This window comes from Rhinolophus sinicus, linkage group LG07 (genome assembly GCF_036562045.2).
Source record: "Rhinolophus sinicus isolate RSC01 linkage group LG07, ASM3656204v1, whole genome shotgun sequence".
Taxonomy (NCBI): domain Eukaryota; kingdom Metazoa; phylum Chordata; class Mammalia; order Chiroptera; family Rhinolophidae; genus Rhinolophus; species Rhinolophus sinicus.
In genome coordinates this window covers 25247847-25273396 of record NC_133757.1, presented here as the reverse complement: position 1 = coordinate 25273396, position 25550 = coordinate 25247847, and the positions used below count along the sequence as shown (strand labels likewise).

General features: G+C 45.6%; 1 protein-coding gene across 7 annotated transcripts in view; it reads left to right on the top strand.

Moving 5' to 3' along the window:
* Positions 1–12624, top strand: part of R3HCC1L (R3H domain and coiled-coil containing 1 like) — a 185830-nt gene extending 173206 nt beyond the window's left edge. For all 7 annotated transcript variants that reach the window (XM_074339240.1, XM_074339238.1, XM_074339235.1 and 4 more), the window contains one exon: positions 11890–12624. In XM_074339240.1, coding sequence (XP_074195341.1) covers positions 11890–11964 — 75 coding nt within the window. In that variant the 3' untranslated portion in view covers positions 11965–12624. The remainder of the gene's footprint in view (positions 1–11889) is intronic.
* Positions 12625–25550: the final 12926 nt, after the last annotated feature.

Genomic DNA, 25550 nt, shown 5'->3' with positions numbered 1-25550 from the left:
ACCCTTTCAAGCTTGCTGAAACAGACACTTTCACTGCTGGCAGTGGGGTGAGCAGAGGACGATTGTTTTGGAATTCAGTTTGGCAAATCCACACGTCCATAACTCGGTCCTCTTGGAGGAAGAGTGTAACTCACATTCCAGGGTTTTTGCTGGTGATGACTAATGAAGCGAAAGAGAAAACACTTCTGAACTGCAGGTACCTGCTTTGCGCTCCCACAATGCCCCTCACCCGCAGTACTGCCTTGGGAGTCTCTAAGCCTCAGTTTCCCCTGCCCCTGGGAAATAGGCACGGTGTTGCTGAGAAGATTAGCTGGCAGAGTAACAGGTTTTGAAAATTGTAGCACACCTCTTAAATGTCAGTTAATATTGCCATCATGGTCTGTGAAGAAGTGAGGTTTGGGAGTCTGGGGGCATATTCCTAGGAGAGGGAAGGAGGCTAGGAATGTGGATCGTGCCCGAGGTGCCTGGAATTGCTGTATAGGAGTTAAAATTGCAGAGAAGGAAATAACCGTGAAAATGCACACAAGATGAGCTCTGGACAGAAGAGGGTCCGGAGCCTCAGGAAATGCCCACGGAAGTCTTCAAAGAGCAAAGAAAAACGCCAAGTGTGCATGTCAGTCTACGGAGATCTATGATTAAAGAAGAAAGGAAAGAATGAATAACGAGAATTAAAGTCCTGCAGACAAGAAAGGGAGAAAGAGGAAACAGGTCGAGCTCTCCCTGCAAGTACATCCGTCATCACGCCGTGGGAAGGAGGGGAGAGAGGGTTGCAGAGCTTTGAAGGACCAAACTGGCAAGTCAAAACCAAATCGCTAATGAGATAATGAGAGGTTAATAAGAGCAATTTCCAGATCTGTCAGAGAACGTGGGTGTGACTAAGGTTGGAACACGATTTGGGGGTCCCTTCTAAGATACTACTGACAGAAGGGGAAATGGGGGATTTCAGAATCAGAAGCCCTGGAAGGGAAGGCCAATTCCAGAACAGATAGATTTATTAAAAGATTTTCGCCTAGCAATGGTCCTCATTGTCCAGAGAGGCAAAGAAACACAGCACACACTGGCAAAGCCTGCAGGGTAGGTATGACCCCACGCTCACCTACCTGCTCCGCTTACAGCCTGGAAGTCCAGTTTCCTTCCATACCATGTTCTATTTGCAAGAACTTGATTGCTACCAGGGCTGGTGTTTGAGCGGTATTACTATTGGTGGTGAGAGCTGATAGGGTGACTCGAGGCCCAAGCATTTTCTCTGAAAAAACTGGAGCCTCCTCACCTAGAAGGAAACGTGACATGTAGAAAATGATGGTTGTGACAGGCCTTGGGCTTCTAAGCAAGTCACACCTGGCTTCTGATCCCAATGCAGTGACCTGCTAACCATGTCTCCTTGGAAAGGAGCTTAACTACTCAGTTTACTTGCCAAGTCTCAGTTTTCTCAACTATAAAATGGCAGTGACGTTACCTCCCTCAGGGGATGACAGTGAAGAGCCCCTAAGAGAACAGGTTCCTGGTTGGTTCTCAAGGTGACAGCCCAGTACTGTGCTCAGAAAGTGTTTCCTTTGCATTAAGGGAAACCTCCGTGCCTGCTTGGGCAAATGAAATCAGTTTGCAGCTGCTCAGACGGCACCCAACACTGTCGCGTAGACTTGGATGCAAGCTCAGAAAAAAAATCACGTTATTCCCTTTTGTCCCTCTCCGACCTTTTCAAGTTTGGGTGTGCCATTTAAAAAACAGGAAAGCCAAAATCCTTTCAAAGAAATACCAAGTACCAGGCAAATGCTGCGGTGGGTGGGTGGGTGTCTTAGCAGAGCCTGGGGTCCACCCTGGGGCCTGTCCGTGGCCCTGTCTGTTCTTCACTGAGACCCGTGTTGACTCCTCTGGGGCCTGGTGGCTTCTTTCCTAGTTTGAGCTGCTCTGTTTTCCCTGTTTAATACTCACCCATCTCTTCTGGTTGGACCCTTCCCCTTCTGAACCCTTCTCAAGGGTCCTGCTTTTGCAGTCCCAGGCGCCTTGGGTCTCAGGCTGTCTCCTGGATGTCCGAAGTCCTCCATCTTACCCTGGCCAGTAGCACTAGTTTACACTGAGGGGTGAAGGAGGCTTAACTCAGGAAGAGAACAGAAGGTGTGAGGGCTGGAGGGTCACAGGCTGGTGCAGGTTTGAAGCCTGGCATCACTTTCAGGAGCAACGTGATTGCCCCTGAAGAGGACCCCTCCTCACCCCACGGGTACATTCTCCCCAGGCTGTCAGGGAAGAGAATGGAGCACCTGATGTGGGACTCAGATGGGCCCCAAGTCTTCAGTGGCCTTCACCTTTTAGCTGAGATCAAGGGCAGAGTCCCTGTGGGCAAGGCTGTGTCGGCCACTGGACCTGGCCAAGCTCCCCACTTCTACACCAAAGCAGAGACTTCTCACCTGACAGATGTGACCAAGACCTGGTAGCAGTGATCTTAATGCTGTGTTCTCCATTCTGACACTTAGTAGATGAGCTGCGAGATCCCATTAGCTCTCCCTTGACCCCAGGGCTTTACATTTTCCATTGAATTCATTTTAACCAATGTTTATTGACTGTGTGCAAAGCTCTGAGCTCAGCAAGACAAGGGTGAGTTGGCTCCAGGGTTGCTCAGGGAATTCCGGGTGTAACAGGAAGCCCAGTGTGGGGACAGAGTCCCAGAGAGCAGTTTCCAGGCTCTCGGCCTCACGTGGAAAGGTGCTGGCTCGGGTAGTGGATGGCCAACCGCTGTGACTAGTTGGCCATCAGCTGTAACCAGTTAGCCATTGGCCACTGATATAACTGCCGTGGCTGAGCTAGCAAGCGCGGATTGCAGTTAGCAAGGGGTGGGTTTGTTGGCAGAGAAGTGGACGGCAGGCTGCGGATCGTGTGGCTTCTGCTTCCTGTGTCTCCAACCAAGACGCCAGCGAGAATATAGTGGTATGACTCCCCTATCTATGGCTCTGTGGGTGTTCCTTTTTGGCCTCACCATATCCTACGTTCCTGTGTGGGGAGCGGGAGCAGAGACCCTGCATGACACGCAGGGATTCTAGTACAGGGCAAGATGGGAGCTAGTCAATGAGCAGCACGCCGGAGGCCAGGGGGCCTGGAGTATTCATTCCGCAGGGTGGGAGCCAGGGCAGGGGGGGTGCTGCCGGTTAGGGAGAACTACAGAGAGCAGGGGAAATTTGATGTGGGCCTTCTTGGGAAAGGGTCTTCTGACGGGGGAGACCAAATGAGTGGAGGCACGAAGGAGCAGGTGTGGCAGAGCCTGTGGCAGGTGGTGAAGGAAAGCTGCAGACGGAGCTGGGCCCAGAGCACAAAGGTCACTGCCTAACACTTGAACCTGAGGGCCAGAATTGTAAGGAGGCTCAGGGGTCTTTGGTCTCCCAAATTGCATGGAAATATCTGAGTACACATGCATTTTTAAAGAGGATTGTCTGTGCGTTTCATCAGGATCTCAGTGAGATGGGGCCTTCACTGCTGATAGAGACCACGGGGTACCCATCAGAACATTTTGTTTGTTTGTTTTTTTACTTAAAAATCAATTATTATAGAGATTTTCCAAACATACCAAAAGTAGAGGGAGTAATAGCAAATGGGCTCAGTGTCATCCCACCATCAACAGTGACCAACTCATGGCCAGTCGTGTTCCAGCTGTGCCTTCACTTCTCACGCTCCTGGATTCATGTGACACTCATCTCAGGCATCATATTGCTTCAATTGTAAATATTTAGTATGTGTCTCTTTAGATAAGGACTCTTTAAAAAAAAAAACTTTTTTTTTTAACACACGCACAGTACCATTAACCCATCTGAAATGTTTAACAATATTTCCTTAATATCATCAAGTACCCAGTCAGGTGTTCATATTTCCCTATATTTTTTTAACAGTTTGTTTATTTGATTCAGGAGCCACAGAAAGCCCGTGTATTGCTTTTTAAAGTCTCTTTTAATTCACAGGCTCCCATTTCATCTCTTTTTATTTCCGTTGCAATTTTTTTGTTGAAGAAACCTGCCTTGTGTAGTTTCCCACAGTCTGCATTTTGCGGGCTGCATGCCCCTGCTGGTATTTAACATGTGCCTCTCCCTGTGTGTGTTCTATACACTGGGAGAGCTGCAGATATCATCAGATTCAGGTTTGATCTTTTTATTTATTTATTTTTTAAGACTCCGTCCAGAGGTTCCTAATGCCTGGTTGTCTTCCTTCCTGCTATCAGTGCGATTTTAAGCTCGGAAGAGAATTGCTGGGCATTTCAGAAAGGTCTCTCTATGGAGTGGAGTCTGGGCAGAGGCAGGGAGAGCTGGAGGCAGGAAGGCCCGTTAGGAAGCCGCCTGCAATGGTCTACGTGAGCCTCCCCAATTGTCCCGTGTAGACAAGGGCTACCTTTGTGTGTGCATTTGCAGAAAGCCCACTGGAGGCACAGGCTTCCCTCTGAAACTACAGGCTTGTTTTTGTGACCTAGAGGAACTTGAGAGCCACCTGAGGGCCGTGAAGCAACCAAATACAGCAAAATAAATGGCCACTTTTATGGATATGTTTACTTTTTCTGTGGCAGCCTGAAGCTTTGCGAGGTGAATTGATTTCCGAGCTGTTGTCCCCCCCCACCCCCAATAGAAACATAAAATCTCCAGAGGCTAGGAGGGGGGAGAGAAATGACAGGAGCACAAGGAAACCGCTGCCTGTGGTTTGCTAGGTGTGTTTTAAAGGAGAAAAACAACAGCTGTTTTTTAATGGCAAATTCTTAAATAGTGGAAAAGCCCCAGATTACAATATCTTATCCTCCTCCAAAAGTACAAGGAACTTAGTGTTTGAAAATGGTTTTAAATTTCTTTGGGGGCCAAAAACATTCCTGTTGTCTCTATGCCCATCAGTTAGTCTTTGAGCCTCCTGGAAATGCGGGGGTGGGGGAGTGGCTGGAGGGAGAAACAGAGGGAGAGAGAGGCATATCCCACCTCCTTTTGGAATGGATACGTATAAAGGTAGCCAGGACTGTAATTTTTTAATGTATTACTAGACTTACTTTCTGATAGTCTTCACATTCATAAAATCAGACATTCATTTGAGAAAACATTTTGATTCCAAGATGTAATAAAATCATATTGGATGCTGTGAAACATATTAAAGTGTGCTTTTAAAGGAAAACAATACACTTTGGATAACTATTAAGGAGTTCAGCTATTCAAAACAGACTATGAAACGCAAATAAAAATGTATTTGGATTATATCTTGAATTTCAGCACGATACCCTAGAGATCTGCTGTAGCAACAAGAATGGCAGCTGAGCTGAACAGACCACAGGGCCTACCAACCACCATGACACTGTTCCCCAAATCCTGCAGCTCGATCTAGTACAAACTAATGCTGATGGCTCCCCCATGTTTATTTCTGAGGGTTTTCAGGAGGCTGATTTAAAAGATGACCCGGCTGATGTGGCATGGATAGAGCAGAGAAGCAGGTGTGGCCCAGCCCTGATTTGCAAGCCCAGGGGCCTTTTGGGTGGCAGTTGGGAGGGGGAAAGGAAAGACTCTGAAGGCTGATGAGCCAAGGTTTTAGAACTTGATTACTACTTCCTGGCTGGGTGACCTTGGATGTGTCATCTAACCTCTCTTTTCGTTCCTTTATCAATACATGGGTATAAAAATCCCTTGTTCCTAATACCCAATAAGTGGGGATTAGCAATAATGAGTAGGAAAATTGGCTGTGTGCCACGAACCAAACAGTTGCTCAGAAAGTGATAGATCTTGTTATAACCAGGACACAAAAGTAAATCAATACTAGAGGAATTAAATTAGCTATCACTTACAGCTGACAGAATATTTTATAATCTGCTTTTGTTGTTCAGTAAAGGCAATATCAAAGAATTTTCCTGATATATGAGAATTGTAAGTATGATACAGTAACCAGTTTCCAAGATGAGGCCCAATGATACTTCTGATCTTCATGACCAGAAGGGGATGTGTCGTCCCTTTCCACATTGTAGCAGGATCGGCCTATGTGGCCAATAGAATATGGAGAAATAACAAACGGTATGTCACTTCTGAGATTAGGCCACAATATACATTGTGTTCACAGGCAAATGAATGAAGTGCAATCCTTATCTCATACCATAGGCAAGAATTTACTCAAAATGGATCAAACACCGGCATGTAAGAGCTAGAACTATAAAACTCTTAGAAGAAAACATGTGGAAAATCTTTATGACTTCGGATTAGGCAATGGTTTCTTAGATACGACACCAAAAACACAAAGAACAAAAGAAAAAATAGGTAAATGGGACACCATCAAAATTAATAACTTTTGTGCTTGAAGACCAAAGTCTTGATCAAGAAGGTGAAAGAAAACCCCACCGAATGAGAGAAAATTTTTGCCAATTATATTTGATAAGGGTTACAACTCAATAAAGAAAACAAATAACCCAGCTGAAAAATAAATCATCTGAATTGACATTTTTCCAGAGAAAATATACCCATAGGTCAATAAACACACGAAAAGATACTCAACATCACTAGTGAGGAGAATGCAAGTCAAAGGCACAAGATACCACTTCATACCCACTAGGATGGCTATAAGAAAGAAGATAGATGATAAGTGCTGGAGTGGGTTTGGAGAAACTGAAACCTTACCTATTGCTGCTGGGAATGTCAGATGGTACAGCTACCTTGAGAAATAACCTGGCAGTTTCTCAAAATATTAAACATAACATTACCACGTGATTGAGCAAGTCCACTCGTAGGTATATACCCAAGAGAAATAAAAACATATGTCAACACAAATATTTGTGCATGAATGTTCATTATTCATCATAACCCAAAAGTGGAAACAATCCAAATGTCTATTAATTAACACTAAAAATATTCACATACCCTATTCCCAAATACCAGCCAGTTTAACAAAAGGAATTTTACTCTTATATGCATTCCCCAGTGGAATTCCCCTCCCTCCTTTTAAAGGAAATTCTGAATTTTATGTTAATCACTCCCTTACTTTTCTTCCCATGTAGTGTTTTCTGTAGTTTCTGTTGTTTGTTTGTTTGTTTGCCCATCGTGGCCAGCATGTTTGTGGTGGGGAGTGTTCTAGGCCAGACCAAACAGTCTCTGAGGTTTCTGAGTGAGAAATCCAGACGAGGACAGTATGATACCATCTGCCTCCTTCCATGATCACCTTAAGTAACATGGACTCTGGGTGTCATGTCACCTTAGACCAAATGCTATTAGTCACAGACCGTTAAAGATCAAAGGAGCTTTAAATATCATCTAGGCCAGAGATGGTAAACAGACAGCAGGATGCCGCCATTCCCGTGCTGGTGCAGACATCACTAATCGGTCGTGGCATTCTTTCATATTGACCTGTCTTGATCCCTGGCCAGTTTCTTTGTTGTTAAATTCTAGCCATTTCTCATGATCTAACTCAACCTTTTCTCCTCCAGAAATCCATACAGAACCATTTAACGCCCACTTATTTCTCCACTTCCTGTTCTGAACTTATTTTTCTGGATCTGGTTGGCATGGCTTCCAGGAAGTGACTTGTAAGCCCCTGGAGGGCAGGGGTCTTAGCCTGATCTTGTAGCCCTCAGAGTGACTAGCCCAACCTAGGGTATATGGATGGTGCTTCATTAATAACCACTAATTGACTGATCTGCTGAGGTCATGGTCAGCCAAACCTTGAGGGGGTTTCTGGTGATTTGAAAACCAGAGGTCAACTACTCCAGGGCCATGCAGTGGGAGAAGCCACTAATTCACTCACAACATCCGTTTTTCTTGTCCCCAAACCATTTGCTACAGTCTACGTGAATTTCTTACTTCCCAACTGTGCCTCATTTTCCAGACGGTGATCTTATGGCCCATCTCCCTGCTTCTGGCCTGTGCTTTTCCCTACAGCCCTAGCGTGATTGCTGTGACTGGGACGCGTGCCCTGAAGCTCCCTTTGGCCAGGGCTTCCCTTTCTGCTCTGGGCAACCATCTCGTTTGGCCCAGTCTGACTCTCCTGGGCTGGGCTCCACGGAGTTTGCCTGGCAAACTGGACGTCAGGGAACTTTCCTCTCCATGATCCATTTACTTGTTCTAGAGAAAGAAGTTAGCCTAATTTCCAGAAAGTTTTCCTTCAAAACTTCACTTTTTGTCATGACTTTTAGACGTCTAAGAAACACAGCTACAGGATGCAAGACAACTGAATAAAATTCCAACTATTAAATCAGTCAACTTGTTGTTTTGAAGGATTCTAACATCGGGTGAAGCTGTGGGACCAACAAGAGATGGACCCTAAAATATTGCACATTTCAGGGATCAGTGACAGTTCAAAGTAAGTTGTCTAATGACTATTTTTAAGTTTGTGTCAGCTGCGGATGGCCAGCTATCGACTGGACCACCTCTGTCACCCTCCTGTGGTCTCTCACCATCCATCAAACTAGTACAGACTTATTTACATAGTGGCAGGGTCCTAGGAGCAATAACAGGGCAAGCGCCAACACGCAAGTACTTTTTAACTCTCTGTGTCCATATTTGCTACTGTCCAATCAGCCAAGGAAAGTCACACGGCCAAACCCAGTACCAGTGTAGGAGGCCACTTCCAAAGGGAGGGGAGACAGGTGACAATTTGTTAACAGAGCAAAATGAAGCAAGAAGGGAAGAATATGCCTTTTGCAACCAGCGTCCCAGAACTGATGGCCTCAGCGATGGGGGCATCTGAAGACCACTTCTTTCTTGCCCCTGTCCAATGCCAGGCTTTGCTGTCTGAGGATTCACTGGTTACCAAAACTCTTTGCCACACTTTCAGACTTGAATTTTTTAACAATTCTGGAAGTGCTGGGTGAAAGACACGACTCTAGGTGGGCCACAAGTGGGCTTAATCCAGACAGCTCCCATCTGACATAAAATCCCAGAAAGCCTATTGACGTGGCGCAAAGCACGGTGCCCAGGTGGGCACATCCATCTGAACAGTCACACACATCATTCTCTGGAATAGTGACCCGAAGTGAATTCTGGTTCAGAACAAAGGAGGAGCAGGTCAGGTCACCCCAACAGAACTTCTTCCATTCTGGCATAAGAGGCTCCTGCTTTGAAGGCTGTTGGAAGCTGCATGGAGTCAAGTCAAAGACCAAAAATTAAAAATAAAAATGTTTTTCAGTTCAGTGGAAAAGGACTCAGATGAAAGGAGAGAGCGTGAAGAGCACAGAGCACCCACTGCTCACAACCCCCGAACCGGGCAGGAACCACTCCAGTGCAGACTTGGGCTGTGCCTCCACATTTCAAAAGCCTGAGTCAGACCCTGATCTTTCAGCTGCCTGTTGACTTCCTGAAGCCTAATGACAGCCCAGGGACCAACACGTCCCTCTGGGTAATACACAGAGGCCTGCACACAGCCCTGATGACCCCTCTTTCCACACACGGCGTGAAACCTGAGACGGATGCACAACAGGAAAGGGTTGTTCAGCCCCAAACACACCACCTGACTCAGAGCCAGCCTGACGTAGCCGGAATTTCCGACTTTACCTTAACCCACCCTCAGCATGTTCACAAACTCAGTGCCCTCTTTATCCCCAAGTGAAAGGGGACGGTTGTCCTGCTGGGTGCCCAGGATGCCAGCGTGTTTACTCTTCTTTGTGGGGAGTACTTCTGGGCCTGTCCTCTTTCCTCACAAAGTATCTAGGACAAAGCTCCCCTTACAGGTCAAGGAATGGCTGTGGATCCTGCTCTAGTTCCATTTTCTTCCCCCAGGATAAACAGCTTTGCTTTCAGCTTGATGAATTCCTTCCTTATTCTTATTTATCTAAGAAGCTATTTTTAATTGACCTGACATCTCAGGATCTATTGATAAAAGCACTATTAGACGTGTCCTGCGTGCATGTAACTCACTGTGAACTTGCTGTTCTGATGAGGCCTTGGCAGAGACAGGATTCAAACTCAGATTTTTGGCTTTGATTCCCAGTCTTTTTCCTTTATGCAATCCTGTGTCCCCTAAGAAAGAGATAGAGGACGGAGAGGGTATGGGGAATGGAAGGGAAATGGAGTTGATCAATGGTCTCTCGTTGTGAGCAACAGAAGCTGAATCTCGCTAGCTTGGATGGCAGAGAGTTTGATTGGCAGGGCACTAGCTGGCCTTCGGAATCCAGTGGGATGGAGGGAGAACAGGGCTTGGGAAAGGACCCCAGAGTGCTCTAGGGTCTGGGCAGGAAAAACTAATTCATAGCTTCCTGGGGCTCTGCCCCTGGAATAAATTTGCTCCAATGATTTTCCTGTCACTCTGCAATTGTCGGAGTCCCAGGAGAGAGCCTGACTGGTTATATTGGGACCACATGTGTACCCCTAAGCCCGGGGAGAGAAGAGATGGCACACAAAGGGGGAAAGACATCCAATTCTCCAAATGCTGTTGGAAAATGAAGAAGAAATGGATGGTGAGTGCCCACAGAGCAAGTTACTACTATGCCATAACTTGCTAGGTGTTGGGGACTAAGATTCTGGCCATGCAAACTGGGGTAGAGCTGGGCCAGGGCCCCGCAGGTTGAGTCTTACTCGTGCCATGGAAATGGCCACCATCATTACCGCCATCTTCTAGCAGAAATGGGGCCCACATCCTCCAAACATGGCTGATGAGAAGGAGCATTTCTCCCTCTCTCAGGAATGAGTCCTCATCCAGAAACTTATAAGATTCAACTGTAAGGCTGAAGAGCAACTAACAGTTTACAATTAGCTGTGTAAAGACGCTATCTTACAAAGACCACTTGTGATGCAGTGGTCTTTAGAGTCAGACAACTTGAGCTGGAAGTCTAGCACCCCTTACCAGCTACGAGACTCCAAGAAAATACTTAGCTATTCTCTGAGCGTCAGTTTGTTCTGCTGGAAAATGGGGGTGGATAATAATGTGTACTCTTTCTCTGTCTCCATGTTGTTCTATCAAATGAAATAAAAATTGTCTGAAGTTTGCAAGCTGTGAGCTACATACAGATACAGGGAGGCATGGTTATAATTTTCCTTACTATCAAATGAGGCCAGGCTGCTCGAGATAAGCAGATGGAGGCAGGAAAAGCAGCTGCAAACGACAGTAACAGAGTGGAGGTTTGAGGAATGGAGGATGGGGGCCTGGGGCCTGGAGGATACAATCACTTGGGCTTTCAGATTCTCCTCAACTTCAAGCATTGTGAATAGATGAGTCTCCTCTAGATTCTGTCACACATCCCCAGGCCAAATGGCTCACGAGTAGACTTATAAATTCCACCAGTAATTTTAAAAGCCCTGGTTTAAGCATCATCTCCTTTACTGAGAACCCGACTGCTAAACCCTTCCTAGCAAGTAAGCCCCTTGAGGCTGAGCACTAAGAAAGCTGGGTTGCCTCCAAGCTTCCCTTCTTGGCCTTTCATGGGTTGGCATCACACAAGGATAGAACCTGATGAAACACATTCCCTTCCATTGCCCGCCTTTATCTCGTTGGCTGTCCTTCCTGCAGCTGTGCTCCGAGATGAGCATTTCAATCGTCGCTCACTGATAGCTCCATCTCCCGCTGCTCCAGGAAGATGTGAATTCCTGTCCTCGCTCACATGCCCCACTTCAAGCCATCTGCATGCACTACAGGGCACTTGCCACCTGACATCTTGATGTTCAAAGCAATTCAAAACCTCTGAATCGCACTGTTTCTGCTATTGATGCCCCCGGAGCATGAAACAAAGACCAGCCCGCTTCATCTCTTTATTCTCAATGTTTCATGCAGGTTCCATGGACCTGGGCTGTCACGATACGGGCGTAGCCTCATACTGTCCTTTGCCTAACTTCTCAGTATCTTCCTTGCTCTTCGGGATTCTGCCAGATCTTCTCTTCTGAGAGCCTGATTCCCACTCACACCTTCATTGCTTATTTACTTCCTAGAGGCTTCTTGAGGTTATTCACTGTGTTTTATTTTCTGTTGCATCCCTAGGACCTAGCACAGAGCCTGCACCATCGTAGGTGCTGGATAAATGCTTGTGAAATGAATGAATGCCTGCACGGATGAACCCTCCAATGCTCCTGGAACAGGTAGCACCCCCGTCAAGACTGAGCTTTATTAAATAGCAGCATTTCTGATAAGGCTTCTGTTCACCTGGTCTCCTCACTTTGGGAATAGAAATCTTCTTTGCTACAGTCACTTGGGGGATCCTCCAGGACAGATTTATAATGATATCCAGTAAGGTTTTTACTGCAGGACTTCTAAAAACAACAGAGAAACTTGTTTGAGACTGTCTGAACCTACACGACGGAATGAGAATTACAGTCAGTTGACTGTAACGTTAACTCAATAATTATATATTGTGAACCGCAGATACACAGTGGGATTCTGGTATTAATTTCCAATCACTCCTCACCACGGATTGGTGAAAATCCTCAGCCAAGTGTGTGGTTCAGGAAGTGTCTCCATTTCCCCCTGGTGTGGATTTATCGTCTGTGTGCCACGGGTCCTCTTATTCCAGCTTCCAGGCGATTCCTTCCTGCCACAGACTGGTCGGTCCTGGGAGGCTCTGCTCCTTGTACCAGATTCCTCATGTCAGGATGTGTGCATTGCAGAGACTTCTTATGTCCTGTTGCCAGTTCTACACAATTCAGATTTTAAATTAAAAAGGGGAAAGATTTAGATAAAGGTTCACAGAATATCAGTGTTAGAAGAGACATCCAACATTGCTGAGCCCAGAGATGACCCAGTTTTCTATCTCCGGTACCAGGCCGATCAACGCTGTGTCCAGGTTTCACGGGAAAAAATGTAGTGACCATTTGGTAATTTGGCCACAGGCAAGGGATGAGGGGTGGTGTGGCATATGCCACATACATATTTGCCTCCTTGCAGAAAGGCAGGAATGTCATATGGATGAAGGGAAGGCAGGATTTAAGTTGAAAACAGCATGGTATTTTAAAACTGGAGACTTAGTTGCAGGAATAGTGTTCTTTTACTTAATATCAATTGATATTCAAAATCACTTTTGATCTAACAAAGATAGTAATCAAGTGAAAAATTGCATCGTGAATGCCTGGTCATGACATGGCTGGTATGTGGCAAAATTTAAAAATTTAATTAAAAAATTGTAATTTAAAGAAAAGGAGATAACACTGTGATAACACATAAATAAAGACATACATATATAACAGAGGGTCACAAAGTAAATTATTGCTCACTAATAAAAATTAACCTGTGGGAGTAAATGAGATCATACTACTTGTAAGTTACCTGGCCCTCTGAATTTTGATGCTAGAATAAAACACAAAATTCCTAATTTTAAAATTCCAAATCTAAAACTGAGATGTCTAATTATAGGGACTAAGTAAATGCAGGTTTATAAACCGAATGGACTATTATGTACCTATTCAATATTATGATTATTATGAACTGAGGGTTTAGAGCAAAATGAGAAAATACTTGTTATGACTTCAAGTGAAACCACAGTTTTATAAACTCAGGGTGATCACAACTAGGAAAAAAAAGTGCTTCATTGGAAAAAGGCTTCTTTGTTTCTTTCTGGAGTAGGAAAGGGTTAAAGTTATGTATTACGTGTGGTTATGTCATTATAACTCTCTTGGTGTTTTTCTCTATCAGGCATCAAAATATTAACAGTATTTGTGCTCAAGAGCTGTAATCATGGGTGATTTTTTTCTTTTGTTAGTTTTATTGCATCAGTTTTTCCTGTTTAATGTAACAATATCAGAAAAGAAATAAACAAAAGTAAAATAAAATGAAAACACTTATAATTCCATCCTGGATAGGTAACATTTTGGTGTTTTCTTTCCAGACATTTTAATATGTAGATAGATGTGTAAGTACATTCGTTTGATAAAGTTAGGACCATACTGTGTGTCTGGTGAATACTTATCACCACGGACGTTGCAGGGGCTGGTGCCATCTTGGCCCTGGGTAAGCTTACTCTCTCCTCCGGGGGGAGTTCACGGGCAGTTAAATCATAGTAGTCTGTAACTCAACCAAGTCTGTATGTTGCATCTATAAGAAGACGTCAAATGTAAAAGCAAACTAAGGTGCAACCGTCTCAGTTTTCGCAGAGGCAGCCCTTCCCTGTAATCTGATGAGCTCTTTGCTTTTGTCCTAGAAACAACAGCGAAGGGCAGGACGGCTCATCGAACCTCTTGCCCTCTGCCAAATGGGGTGTGGACAGGAAAATGTCAAGTGGTTCTGCTGGAAGCACTTGGTGAAGAACAGCAGGCCCGGGGAGAAGGGGAGGGGTGCCCGCCAGGGCTCCGCCGCCTCCCGGTGCCCAGACATCGGCACTGACATTTGCCACTCTCTCCATGCCTGAGTTGTGCGCCCACGCATGGGAGGGAGGCCAGGCCCCAGCGCTCCCCGGGGCTTCCGTAACTAAGTACCGCAAACTGCGTGGCTTAAAACAACGGAAATCGATTCTCTCGGTTCTGGAGGCGGGAAGGCTGACATTGAGGTGTGGGTAGGACTGTGCTCCCTCGAAGGACCCGAGGGGCGGAGCCTTCCATGCCTCTCCCCGCGTCTGGGAGCCCAGGTGTTTCTTGGCTTGTGGCAGCGTAACTCAGATGTCTGCCCCCATCTTCACGTGGTGCTCTCGTGTGTGTGTGTGTGTGTGTGTGTGTGTGACTTTTCCTCTTATAAGGACACCAGGCATTGGGTTAGGACCCACCCTAATGACAATGACCTCATTTTAATTTGATGATGTCTGCCAAGACCACATGTCCCAATAAGGTCACATTCAAGGATACTGGGGGTAGGAACATGAACATATCTTTGGGGGGGGGGCACCAAATCAACCCTTTTTCACTATTTCAGATGTACCTGGGGAGTGACTAAATGGAACAGACTAAATATCTAAAAAGCCTGCACCTCTGCCTCCTAACACACCTCTGTCACACTCAGAAAATCCTTTTTGGGGTCTTCATGACAATGAGAGCTTTGTTAATGTTGTGTAACTCCACTGGGCGCTGGTGTTCTCATTTATTAAATGAGCTACAGCAGCGACTTTCCTGGTGCTGGCCTTGACGTCCTGGTGGGAACTAAGTGTCCTCCTGATGACTGACCGAGGAGAGCAACCTCTTCCTTGGTTCCTACAGGTGAGTCACATGCCATGACTTTCCTCCTCACAGACAACTGAAGGCTACTTGCCAGTAACCCACGCACATTTGGTATTCATAAGCTAAACTTAGTGTTTGCACGGTTTACTGAGGACTCAACTCTTATTCCACACCTAATTTACATAGGTCGAATTTCTCCAATTTTTGGAAGGATGCTTTTTAGTTAGTTCTTCAGCAGTTGTAATGAACTATTGTGGTTTTCAATCGTTGTTACTCATACTTTTTATTTATAAAGAGAGGTTTCATGCCTTCATTATCCATTTTAGTCTGATGAGAGGTATTTTTGGCCTATAAAATGGTCCACTGTCTACACGTTACATATAAATGAATTGTTGTTCAGGAAGTAATCACTCATGTACCCCTATTGCTAAAGGAGATATAGACATATTCCTTATAGTTTGTTTGTATGGCAGAGCAGTCAGCCATCCCAGTTTGCCCAGGACTGAGGGTTTTGCCAGAATGTGGCATTTTCTGTGTTAAAACTGGGAAAATCCTGTGCAACCTGGTCTGACTGGGCAACCTACTATTTAGGGGTGCTTCATCGGTGGCTTGCATGTCTGTGGATGTGTGCTATTCTAATAACTTTTGTCTTACAATTAAAGTTAGTATAAAACAATTAGGGTGATTTTTGAGACCAAAGGGCATTCATTCATAATGTCAAATCAAGTGTATAGTGTAAGATTCTTCTCTTTTAACATAAGTAGAAAGTGGGTCATGTATGTTGCATGTTCAACAAGTTCAATGCGACATACTCATTTGGTTCCTCGGCAAGTCTCACCTCCTTCCCCTAAACCCCACCCCCCGAATTACGAAACTTAGGAGAGACGTGGAATAGACAAGATGTTGGTGTTGTTTGGTATAGACAAAAAAGTTTTGGAATCCCTGGTTAAAGGACATATTAAAATGTTGCTGCCCCTTCCAACCCCCCCCCCGAAACCTTGACTTAGTTCAAGATTCCCAACAAACGGACTGAGAATCACAGCCTCATGAAGCATCCTGGAGGTCCTCACTGGGAATTAGCTGAAGGGTAGGTAATTCTCCTACTTTAGGAAGATTTTCATATTGCTATAGCCTCCTTTGGGTAGCATCCAATATGGATTCTCTTATTTGGCTCTCTCTGTTTTACTGGGGGAGGGGGGAAAGGGAGGCGAGAGAGCTGCCATTTACTCCCATTTTTATCTTCAGCATGTCAGAACTCAGACTAGGGGCTTTTTGCTTTTGACCTAATTTAATTTAGTCTTCACAACAACTCTATAAAGTGTGACTGACCCCACTTTGTACATCAGGAGACTGAGTTGAAATTGAAACCTGGCCAGCTTTTTGGCCTGATTTCGCTCAAACCCTGGTCTCCCCACCACACCCTCGCCTCTGAGGTGCCAAAGAACCCAGCTCTCCACTCACCTGAACAAAGGTTGCTTTCAAATTGTGAAAGGGGCAAAAACCTTAAAAAACAAAAACAACAAAAAACAAAAAAAACCTCAAGCAAACAAACAAGAGGTTGACAATTTAAAAATAAAACCAACACATACTCAGCCTGGAACAGAAGCTCCTCATGGGCCCATCTTTAGAACTCATCGCCCCCAAGTTAGCCCAAATCCTGGGCCACCTCTCCCTAGTGTTCAGGTTGCATTTAGGACTCCACTGGCTCATGGGCACCGTAAAGGTGGCTGAACCAGCAGTGGGAGGCATAGCATCTCCTTTTGAGTCCTGATTGGGTAAAAACAAACATTTTTCTGCCTTAGATTTCCAGAGGAGTTGTCCTTAAGAGGAGGTAGGCGACCGTGTTGTGACCTGATTCCTGCTCAGCCATTGGTTTTTCTGTCCCCTTGGCAGGGGACAGACATTCAGCATTCCAGACAGGGTTAGCGGTGGGGCTCCTATTTATTTTACTGCTAATCCCACTTACGTGAAATTAATTACTCTGCTATTATAACTCTCCTTGCTTCCTGCCCTGATGGGCGCCTATAATTTACACCTGACTGCTCCACTATGCTCCTGCTTCCTGGGCCAAGGGTAGGGAGCTGGGGCTTGGGTGACTCACATTAGGAGGTCATTTCTCCAGAAGAGAGGTTTTCTCATTACAGACTGAGCAGGGTTACGATAAAAGCAGTGGTGGTGGTGTTTTTTCTCCTAATAACCAGTTCCCCTTTAGGCCGATCCTTTCCAAGGAAGTTTGTTTACTATTATTAAACTTCTTCCCAACTCTAAATGTGGGCTGCTCCAGTTTATACAGCATGCAGATGAGTCTCTGACTTCTGCAGGGGAAACCCAGCCCCTGGATTCTTACCTCCATCCTTGGTGAAATGCTCTGCACAGTCCCAAAGCTGGTGCTCACAGAAGAAGCATCTGGGCTGCTCTTGGAATAAATGGCTCTTGGGGCCATTACTTACAAGGTTTTACAAACATCGCTAACAAAAAGCAGGGGCTGTGGGTAAAGCTTCCCTGGTCCAGGTCCCATGGCCAGGGTCTCTCTCCTTCCATGTGACAGGGGTGAACAAGAAGCTATTGACAGCAAGGGCTCTCCTCCAGAGACCAGAAGGAGTCATGCTGGCCTCCTGCTCACACTTCCACATTGAGCTCTTGGCCAGGGCAGACCGTGGGGTGTGATGGTTTCAAGATCTGGTTCTAGCCTCCTGGAGACAATGTCCCATCCCTAACTCACTTCCATCTCTGAAGAGCTCATTTGGGTGCCTTGGGAGAGAGCCAAGGTGGGTGGAGGGCAGCCCCAAAGCTCTCTTCTTCCAACACCGTGCATTGACCACTTAAACAAGACAAGGGACTGGACACACTCCAACTTGTGTAAAACCCCCAACACCTTCTCGACCTCCACATTGGCTGTCCAAGGAAGCCCGCCTTTAGCCAGGCATTGGGCTCTCAGTAGCGTGAGCCTTTTGTCCTGCTTGTGTCCCGCTGCTGCATTCCACAAATCCTCTTCCCATCCAAACGTGTGCTTCCGAGCTCTCTGCCCATACCCACCTCCCTGCCTTTGCCACATGGCACCCTGGAGGAACTATTATAGGATGCCCTCCTCATCCTTTTCATTCGTCAAGTCTTTTCACCTGATGAATCTAGTGTGATCTCACTCTAGCTCACGTCCCTTCTGCTGGAGGAACCACTCCCTGATTCTACCCATTCACACACAGCTCGTCTCTCCATCAACTTCCACTAGTGTGCACTGTACAGATTCATATGGCACTGGAGTTGTCAATAAGCCTTATATGCATGGTTTTTATTTTCCCCTCACTAGACTGTAGATGCTTTGAGACTAGGGACCTTACTTCACTTTTGTGGACAGCCCTACACAAAAATAGGTCAACAATTAGTGGGTCTTGTGGTGTGTGGGGACAGAGTCCCAGAGAGCAGTTTCCAGGCTCTCGGCCTCCGTGGAAAGGTGCTGGCTTGGGTAGTAGATGGCCATCAGCTGTGACTAGTTGGCCATCAGCTGTAACCAGTTAGCTATTGGTCACTAATAAAACTGCCATGGCTGAGCTAGCAAGCACGGGTTGCAGTTAGCAAGGGGTGGGTTTGTTGGCAGAGAAGTGGACGGCAGGCTGCGGATCGTGTGGCTCCTGCTTCCTGTGTCTCCAACCCAGCCGCCAGCGAGACTATAGTGGTATGACTCCCCTATCCATGGCTCTGTGGGTGTTCCTTTTTGGCCTCCCCATATCCTGTGTTCTTGTGTGGGGAGCGGGACCAGAGACTCCACATTACACGGTAATACAACTAGTTGTCTACTAGTTGGATCCAGGGTATAGCTTCTTGCTTAGAACATGACTTTTGGTGTCAGAAAAACCTCAGTTCAAATCCTGACTGTGTCAGCTCCCAGCTCTGTGACCTTAGGCAAGCTGTTTAACCTCGTTGGGTTTGTTTCCTCATCTGTGAAAACAGACACTCAGTGTACATGGCTCCTGGGCTGGTTGTGGATTTAAGTGAAGTAATGCAGTGAAATGCTTGGTTAGTGCCGTGCTTTGCACAGAGTCAGGACGCAGTAAACAGCAGCTGTTATTCTTATCATCTGATTCTGTGTTTGGGCCAGTGCCTAGGTATCTCTGCTGTAGCAAGACTCAACGAATAGCAAATTAATGCAGATGCTCCTTCTAGGGGAGGCATCCTCGAGAGACTGTTGAAGTGAGTTATGGAAATCCAACAAGGAGGGCAATTGGGGCTTAACCCAATCCTATTTCTCCCAACTTTTCAACAGCCTGCAGACAGACTTGTTTTAGCGGATTCTCCAGATATCACAGAGCTTTTCTCAGAGGCAGGTGAAGAGTGACTGTGCACAACTCTGAAAACCTGTGCTTGTTACCTGTCCTTGAACGTAACAAACAGCCCCTGAGGACGGGAGCTCCAATTACAGTCATGGAGTTGGAGGAGCTCTTTCGAGGCGGATTGATTTATTGGGCCAGAAATACAGCTCACCAGCCCACACACAGATTCTGCCTTTGGCACACCGCCCCACCTGCTTCCTTCTCTCTTGCCCTGATATATTGATCTGTGTGGGGGTGAGGGGGTGTAGTTGATTGCAGAGGAATATGTGGGTGCTGTTGTCCTCGGATGGAAGCTCCTAGCTTGGGGGCCTTCTCTCTGAGCGATCTTTATGTGGTGACTTGAATTTAATTCCTCTGCTTCATGTGGGCCCAGAATGTCCCACAGTGCATCTCACTCTGTCTGAACCCTCTGTTTCTGAGTGTGGTAACATGTCACTTTGTAAGGAAGGAAGAAAACTTGTCTTTGTTGCATGCCTCATGCCAGGCAAAACATCACTATCCGCGTTCGCCAAAAGCAAGTGAGACTCAGAAGAGGTAAGGAACTTTCCCAAGGTGAAATGGCAGTAGAGCCAAGATACAAACCCAAGTGTGTCTGACTGATGACCTCAATGATGACTGACTCCAGGCTTAGCCCTGTTGGGGGACAGGTGGCCAGCCATCATGGGAGAGGTGTCCAGATCACAGGGTCATTGTAAATGTAAATACTTTGAAATATAGGGGCACAATTTCAGTTCATATCATCAGATATATTTTGTACCCACCATGTGCATGTTTGGCCTTCTCTGTTATTGTCTATTCCTATGTAACAGGAAATTACACAAATGTATCAGCTTCAAATAACACATATTTGTTATCTCCTCGTTTCCATATGTCAGGAGACCAGGCAGGTGTAGCTGAATCCTCTGCTTAGGGTCTCAGAAGATTGCTGTTGAGGGGTTGGCCAGGGCTGCCCTCTCACCTGGAGGCCCGACCGGGGAAGGACGGTCTCCCTGCTCACATGGCTCCTGGCAGCATTCAGTTCCTTGAGTCTGTAGGCCTGAGAGCTTCAGGTGTTTGCGGGTGGTTGGCTGGAAGCTGCTCTCAGATCCTAGAGGCTGTGAAGGTTACTTGCCGTGTGGGGATTCCCAATGTGGCCAGCTGCTTGCTCACAGCCAGCCAGGGGGGGAGAGATTCCTGCAAGATGGGGCCCATCGTCTTCTGGGATATAACCACACACCTCCCATCACCTTTGTCGTATTCTGTTGGTTAGAAGCAAGTCACAGGAAGGGGCAGGGGGTCAACAATGGCGTGAACACCAGGAAGCAGGGGTCGTGGACACAGGGCACCTTGAAGTTCTACCCCCCACACCCCTCCTGGCCCTCCCTCTTTCTTCTCCTTACGTTCCTCCTTCACTTCCCCACCCTAGTCTAGACTCAGGATCAGGGCTTCACCAGGAAATAAGAGCCTTACAGGAATGATGTTAACAACTAATACCGCTTTGTGCCAGGCACCAAACTAGTTTTCTTCTCACCTTTCTACTGAAGTGTCATAGACGTGCAGGCACAGCAACATCCCAAGTATAGGGCTGGGTGAATTTCTCAGAGACTGACCGTACCTGTGTACCCATCACACAGATCAAACCTCAGGGTATTACTGGCACCCGACATCCTTTCTCAAGCTCCCTTCCAGCCCTGAACCCCCTCAAGGTGAATCTCTGACAGCATAGATTACTTTCGCTTATTTTTGTACATTTTATAAATGGAATCCTACAGCCTGTATTATTTTGTGCCCGGCTTTCTTGACTCAACATACCAGTGTGGCCTGTGATTCTAGGTTGTTCATTCTCGCTGCTGAATAGGATTGCATTGCGTGATGACACCACAATTTACTTCTCTATTCTACTGCTGACGGGCATTTGGGTAGTGCTGCTATGAGCAGGCTAGCATGCCTTTTGTTGAACACATATATGCACGTCTGTTGGCTATCTACCTGGAATGGAACTGCTGTGCTGTAGGGCACGCATGTTTTGCTGAGCTGTGTTTATACATGCAATCCTCACATCCCCTATGTGAGGAAGGTGTCATCAGCTCCTATGTGCACCGCAGCTTTGGAGCCAGACCTATGCTCCCTCCACAGGTCCCGAAAGAGCACATGGGAGGAAAAGCCCACTGGCACAGTGGGGAAAGTATAGGTCTGGCTCCAGTGCTTTTTCACTATTGACAACCCTCTTTATTACTTTTTCTTCTTAAGAGACCCATTGTTTTGGAAGATTACTGCATACCAAGTCACCAAGCAAATATCATTTGCTCAGTATCATTTAATTCATTTTCTAATTCCTTTATTTGTCAAAGTCCTATCTAACCAGTTATAGTGCTGTTGGTCAGACAACCTGCATAATAGAACTGATGTAATTTCAGATAAAACCGAAGCAAGCCCAGGTTTGGGTTCATCTCTGTAGCCTCCTTACTAGAACAAAGGGTTTCTGTTGGGCTGTGGACACATGGATAATATGCTGCCCTTCCCTTTTGTGATGTCAAGGGAACTTTAGGTGATGGAGAGCCCCATCCCTCCACCAAAGAAATCTAAGACCCAGACCATGTCTGAAATCCTCTGAATTATGATCAATACATTAATGCATAAGTAATTCACAAGTTATTTGGACCAGAATTAGACCATCATTTTAAACACAGCTTCAAAGCCCTATCCGTTTACTTTGGGCTTGTTCTTAAACTAAGATAGGCTATTTAAGGGTAATAAGGAACATTTTCCAAACTGCCACCAAGTGGTGAGAGAGACTTCAGGCTACTGTTAGCATTTGTCTCTGTTTCTGTTCTCCATCTCAGTCCCTTTCTCTCTCTTTCTCTCTAATCATATGTGTGTGTGTGTGTGTGTGTGTGTGTGTGTGTGTGTATAATATCTCTAATATATATAAATATATATGTACATCTATATTAGAGAGAGAAGTTTCTATTTTTTTTATCTCTGTAAACAAAATTGGAGTCCCACTTATATCTTACTTTTTATTAGCATTTTTCCATGTGGTTTAGAAAAGTAATTTCAAAAGTAGTTTGTTAAAAATTGCCTTTTGATATGCCATCACATGATTAATTTAACTAATTCTCTATTTTGGGACATTTAAGCTGTTTCCAATATTTTGCCATTGCAAATAACACTGAACGAATATGCTTGTACCTAAATCCTGCGGGAAAGCTCTGATATCTTAGGCTATATGACAAGATGTTGAGTAACCCACCAAGTGAGTTGGCTTTTGAATATTGTCTTCTGAATCTCCTTATCAAATACAAATTTATGCCACTCTCAACAGCATATGAGAGTGTCTTTTTCTGTCCATCCTGGTAATTTTCTGTTATCAATAATTTTTCTCAGTTATATAGGTAAAACACGATAGTTTGGTTTTAACTGCATGTAATTGATTCCTGGTGAGGTTAACTATTTTTTCAGGTTTGCTGTCCATTTGTGTTTCTCCTTATTTTGCATGGTGTGTCACTTCTCATTTTATACGTTCTCCCCTTCCCCACAGAATGCCACCCTGTGCTCGGGCAAGTCTCTGTCCCTGCTGCTTCGGCGCTTCTACCATGGCAGTAATATCAGTTCCCCCAGAACAACTCAGCATTGTCAAATGCGTTGCGAACAGAACATGTGTCAGGAACACGCATAGTCCGCAGGTGGCTCGGCTGGCCACATTTGTTGTTCCCCCAACCAGGATGCTCGAATTCCTCCCAGAGCTGTAAACCTCACATCTCACCCAGACTCTGGACACCGTTGCCCACGGGTCCTTGGGGCAGACAGGGCTGGCTGTGTCACCTAACGACTTAACCAGGTGAAGTTCATGTGCATTTTGGGTTTTCACATGATTGTGCCTCAGAGGAAGCGTCCCCCACTGCTCTGGGGAAACGGGTAACTGTAAATCAGGTAACAATAAGGTGCTGACTTATTTATCCTCATAAGAGATTTACATTCCGAAGTCAGCAAGGGACCCCTTGCTCGATTCATGGTCAATTAGAGTCATCACTTTAGGGAAGTGATGAATCTCCCTTGCTCAGCTGGATGGCATGTGCCGGGACCTGGAAGAGCCAAGGCACCCCACAGGGCTGAGGCCCGATCATGTATCTTGGTCTGAACCAAATGTATCTTCCAGAGACGTGAGACAGAGACAGGAAGTCACCAAACAGTGGGGAATTCTTCCTCTCGGTGCTAAAACTGCTCTTTCGCCTTTCCCTGGCCTCCTCTGAGTTCCTTCTTTGGTAGACAGGATGGTGAGTCATTCAAGTACACGGGATAAAAAGAGTAGCTTTCGGGGCTTTGGCTGATGCTAATTAGCAATCAAGGCCAAGGCTGAATTCAATGTCCCGTAATAAATTATGGTAGATCCTTACCAAAGAATACTAGGCAGCTGTTAAAAATCATGTTTTCAAAGAATTTTTGTAACACTGAAAAAAGCTCACGACTTGAAGTAAAATGAAAGAAAGACATAAAACTCATGTAGAATTTGGAATGTGATCCAAATTATGTACAAGACTAGCTAAAAACGTTGTAAAATGGTAAGTAACCATGATTATCTCTGCAGTTAAGATTATGTTTGAGTTTTATGTTTTCTTTATTATTGTATTTTAAAAATTTCCTAAATTAAGCATCTGTGACTTTTATTTACAAAAAAAAAAAAAAAAAAAAAAAAAAAATCGAAAACCCAATCATTAATATTTTCGCAAACCGAGTCTGATGTGATCTGCCCCAGGCCTCTGGAGAGTTCACAAGTTCTTGGTTATTCAGTTCTGCCCTTTACATGAGAATTAGGAAGGGGTGAGCTGTGAGGCTGATGCCAACAAGCAGCTGCCTTCACAGAGAAGGGACACATCTTGCCACAGGTATTAGCCAGCCCTTGCCCTCACCCATGTGCTTTTTCCGTTCCTCTCTCCCTCCATCCTTCCTTCCCCTTTTCCCTCTCCCTCCTTCCTCTTTTCGACAGAATACAGAAATGACAGTGACATCACCACCGACAGTATTAGCAGCAAGCCCACCCCTCCCCCAGGCACTGAGTGTACTGAATGCTTATCATGTGCCAGACCCTGGACTGAAACATGACCTACTGTCTTATTTGATCTTTAAAACAACTCCTTTACAGATGAGAAATCTGAGTTTAGCGAAGTTAAGCAATGAGGTGGGTGTCTATATAAATCTAGATCTATATAATTTTTTCTTAAAATTAAAGTTTATTGGGGTAACAATTGTTAGTAAAGTTACATAGATTTCAGGTATACAATTCTATATTACATCATCTATAAATCCCATTGTATGTTCACCACCCAGAATCAGTTCTCCTTCCATCACCATATATTTGATCCCATTTACCCTCATCTCCCACCCCCCACCCCCCTTACCCTCTGGTAACCACTAAACTATTGTCTGTGTCTATGAGTTTTTGTTTCTCATTTGTTTGTCTTGTTCTTTTGTTGTTTTTGGTTTATATACCAGATTATCAGTGAAATCATATGGTTCTCTGCTTTTTCTATCTGACTTATTTCACTTAGCAGATCTATATAATCTTAATCTAAAGCTTAATCTGTATAAATTTCCCTGACGAAAGGAGGGAGGAGATGCCTCAGGGAACCTTCCACCTCCTCTGCCGATGGGACCCTGGACGGTGTGGCCTGAGCTGTTGGGATTGGAGAAGCTGCCTGGGAGGGTTGCATGACCACGTGTATGAATCTTTCTGACCAAGAGCGACAACCTACTCACTTTAGAATAACGTGGGTTTATGTGGAGAGATTTTAGTGATGTGACAGGTATGTCTCGCTCATGGAAATAAAGAAGGTGAATGTTCTAGAATCAGGAATGTGGGCTCCAGGTGGCCCTCAGCTGCACCCACCTTGCATTCGCCCTTGACTGCTGTTTGCCTGACTGGTGGTTTTGAGAGTTTGAGATTCCAAGCATTGTTCAGGCCCGTGGCCCCTGGGGATGACTTGGTGGGTCCCTGGGGAATGGGGTCCTTTCCTATAGTTTGCCTGGAATGTGACAGCAGCAGATTGGCCCTCACCAGGGCCATCCTCCAATCTGCTGGTGGTGGGGGCCCAGCAGCGCGTCGGGGATGCTTGTTGGTCCAAAGGACTGTTTGGAGCCGATGTTGTGAGAATCCTGAGTGTCCCAGACAAGTATATCCCACCTATCATCACATAGCGTGTCATTACAAATGACTGCATGTTACCTATTCTACTAATATATAGAAAGAATAGAAACTAGC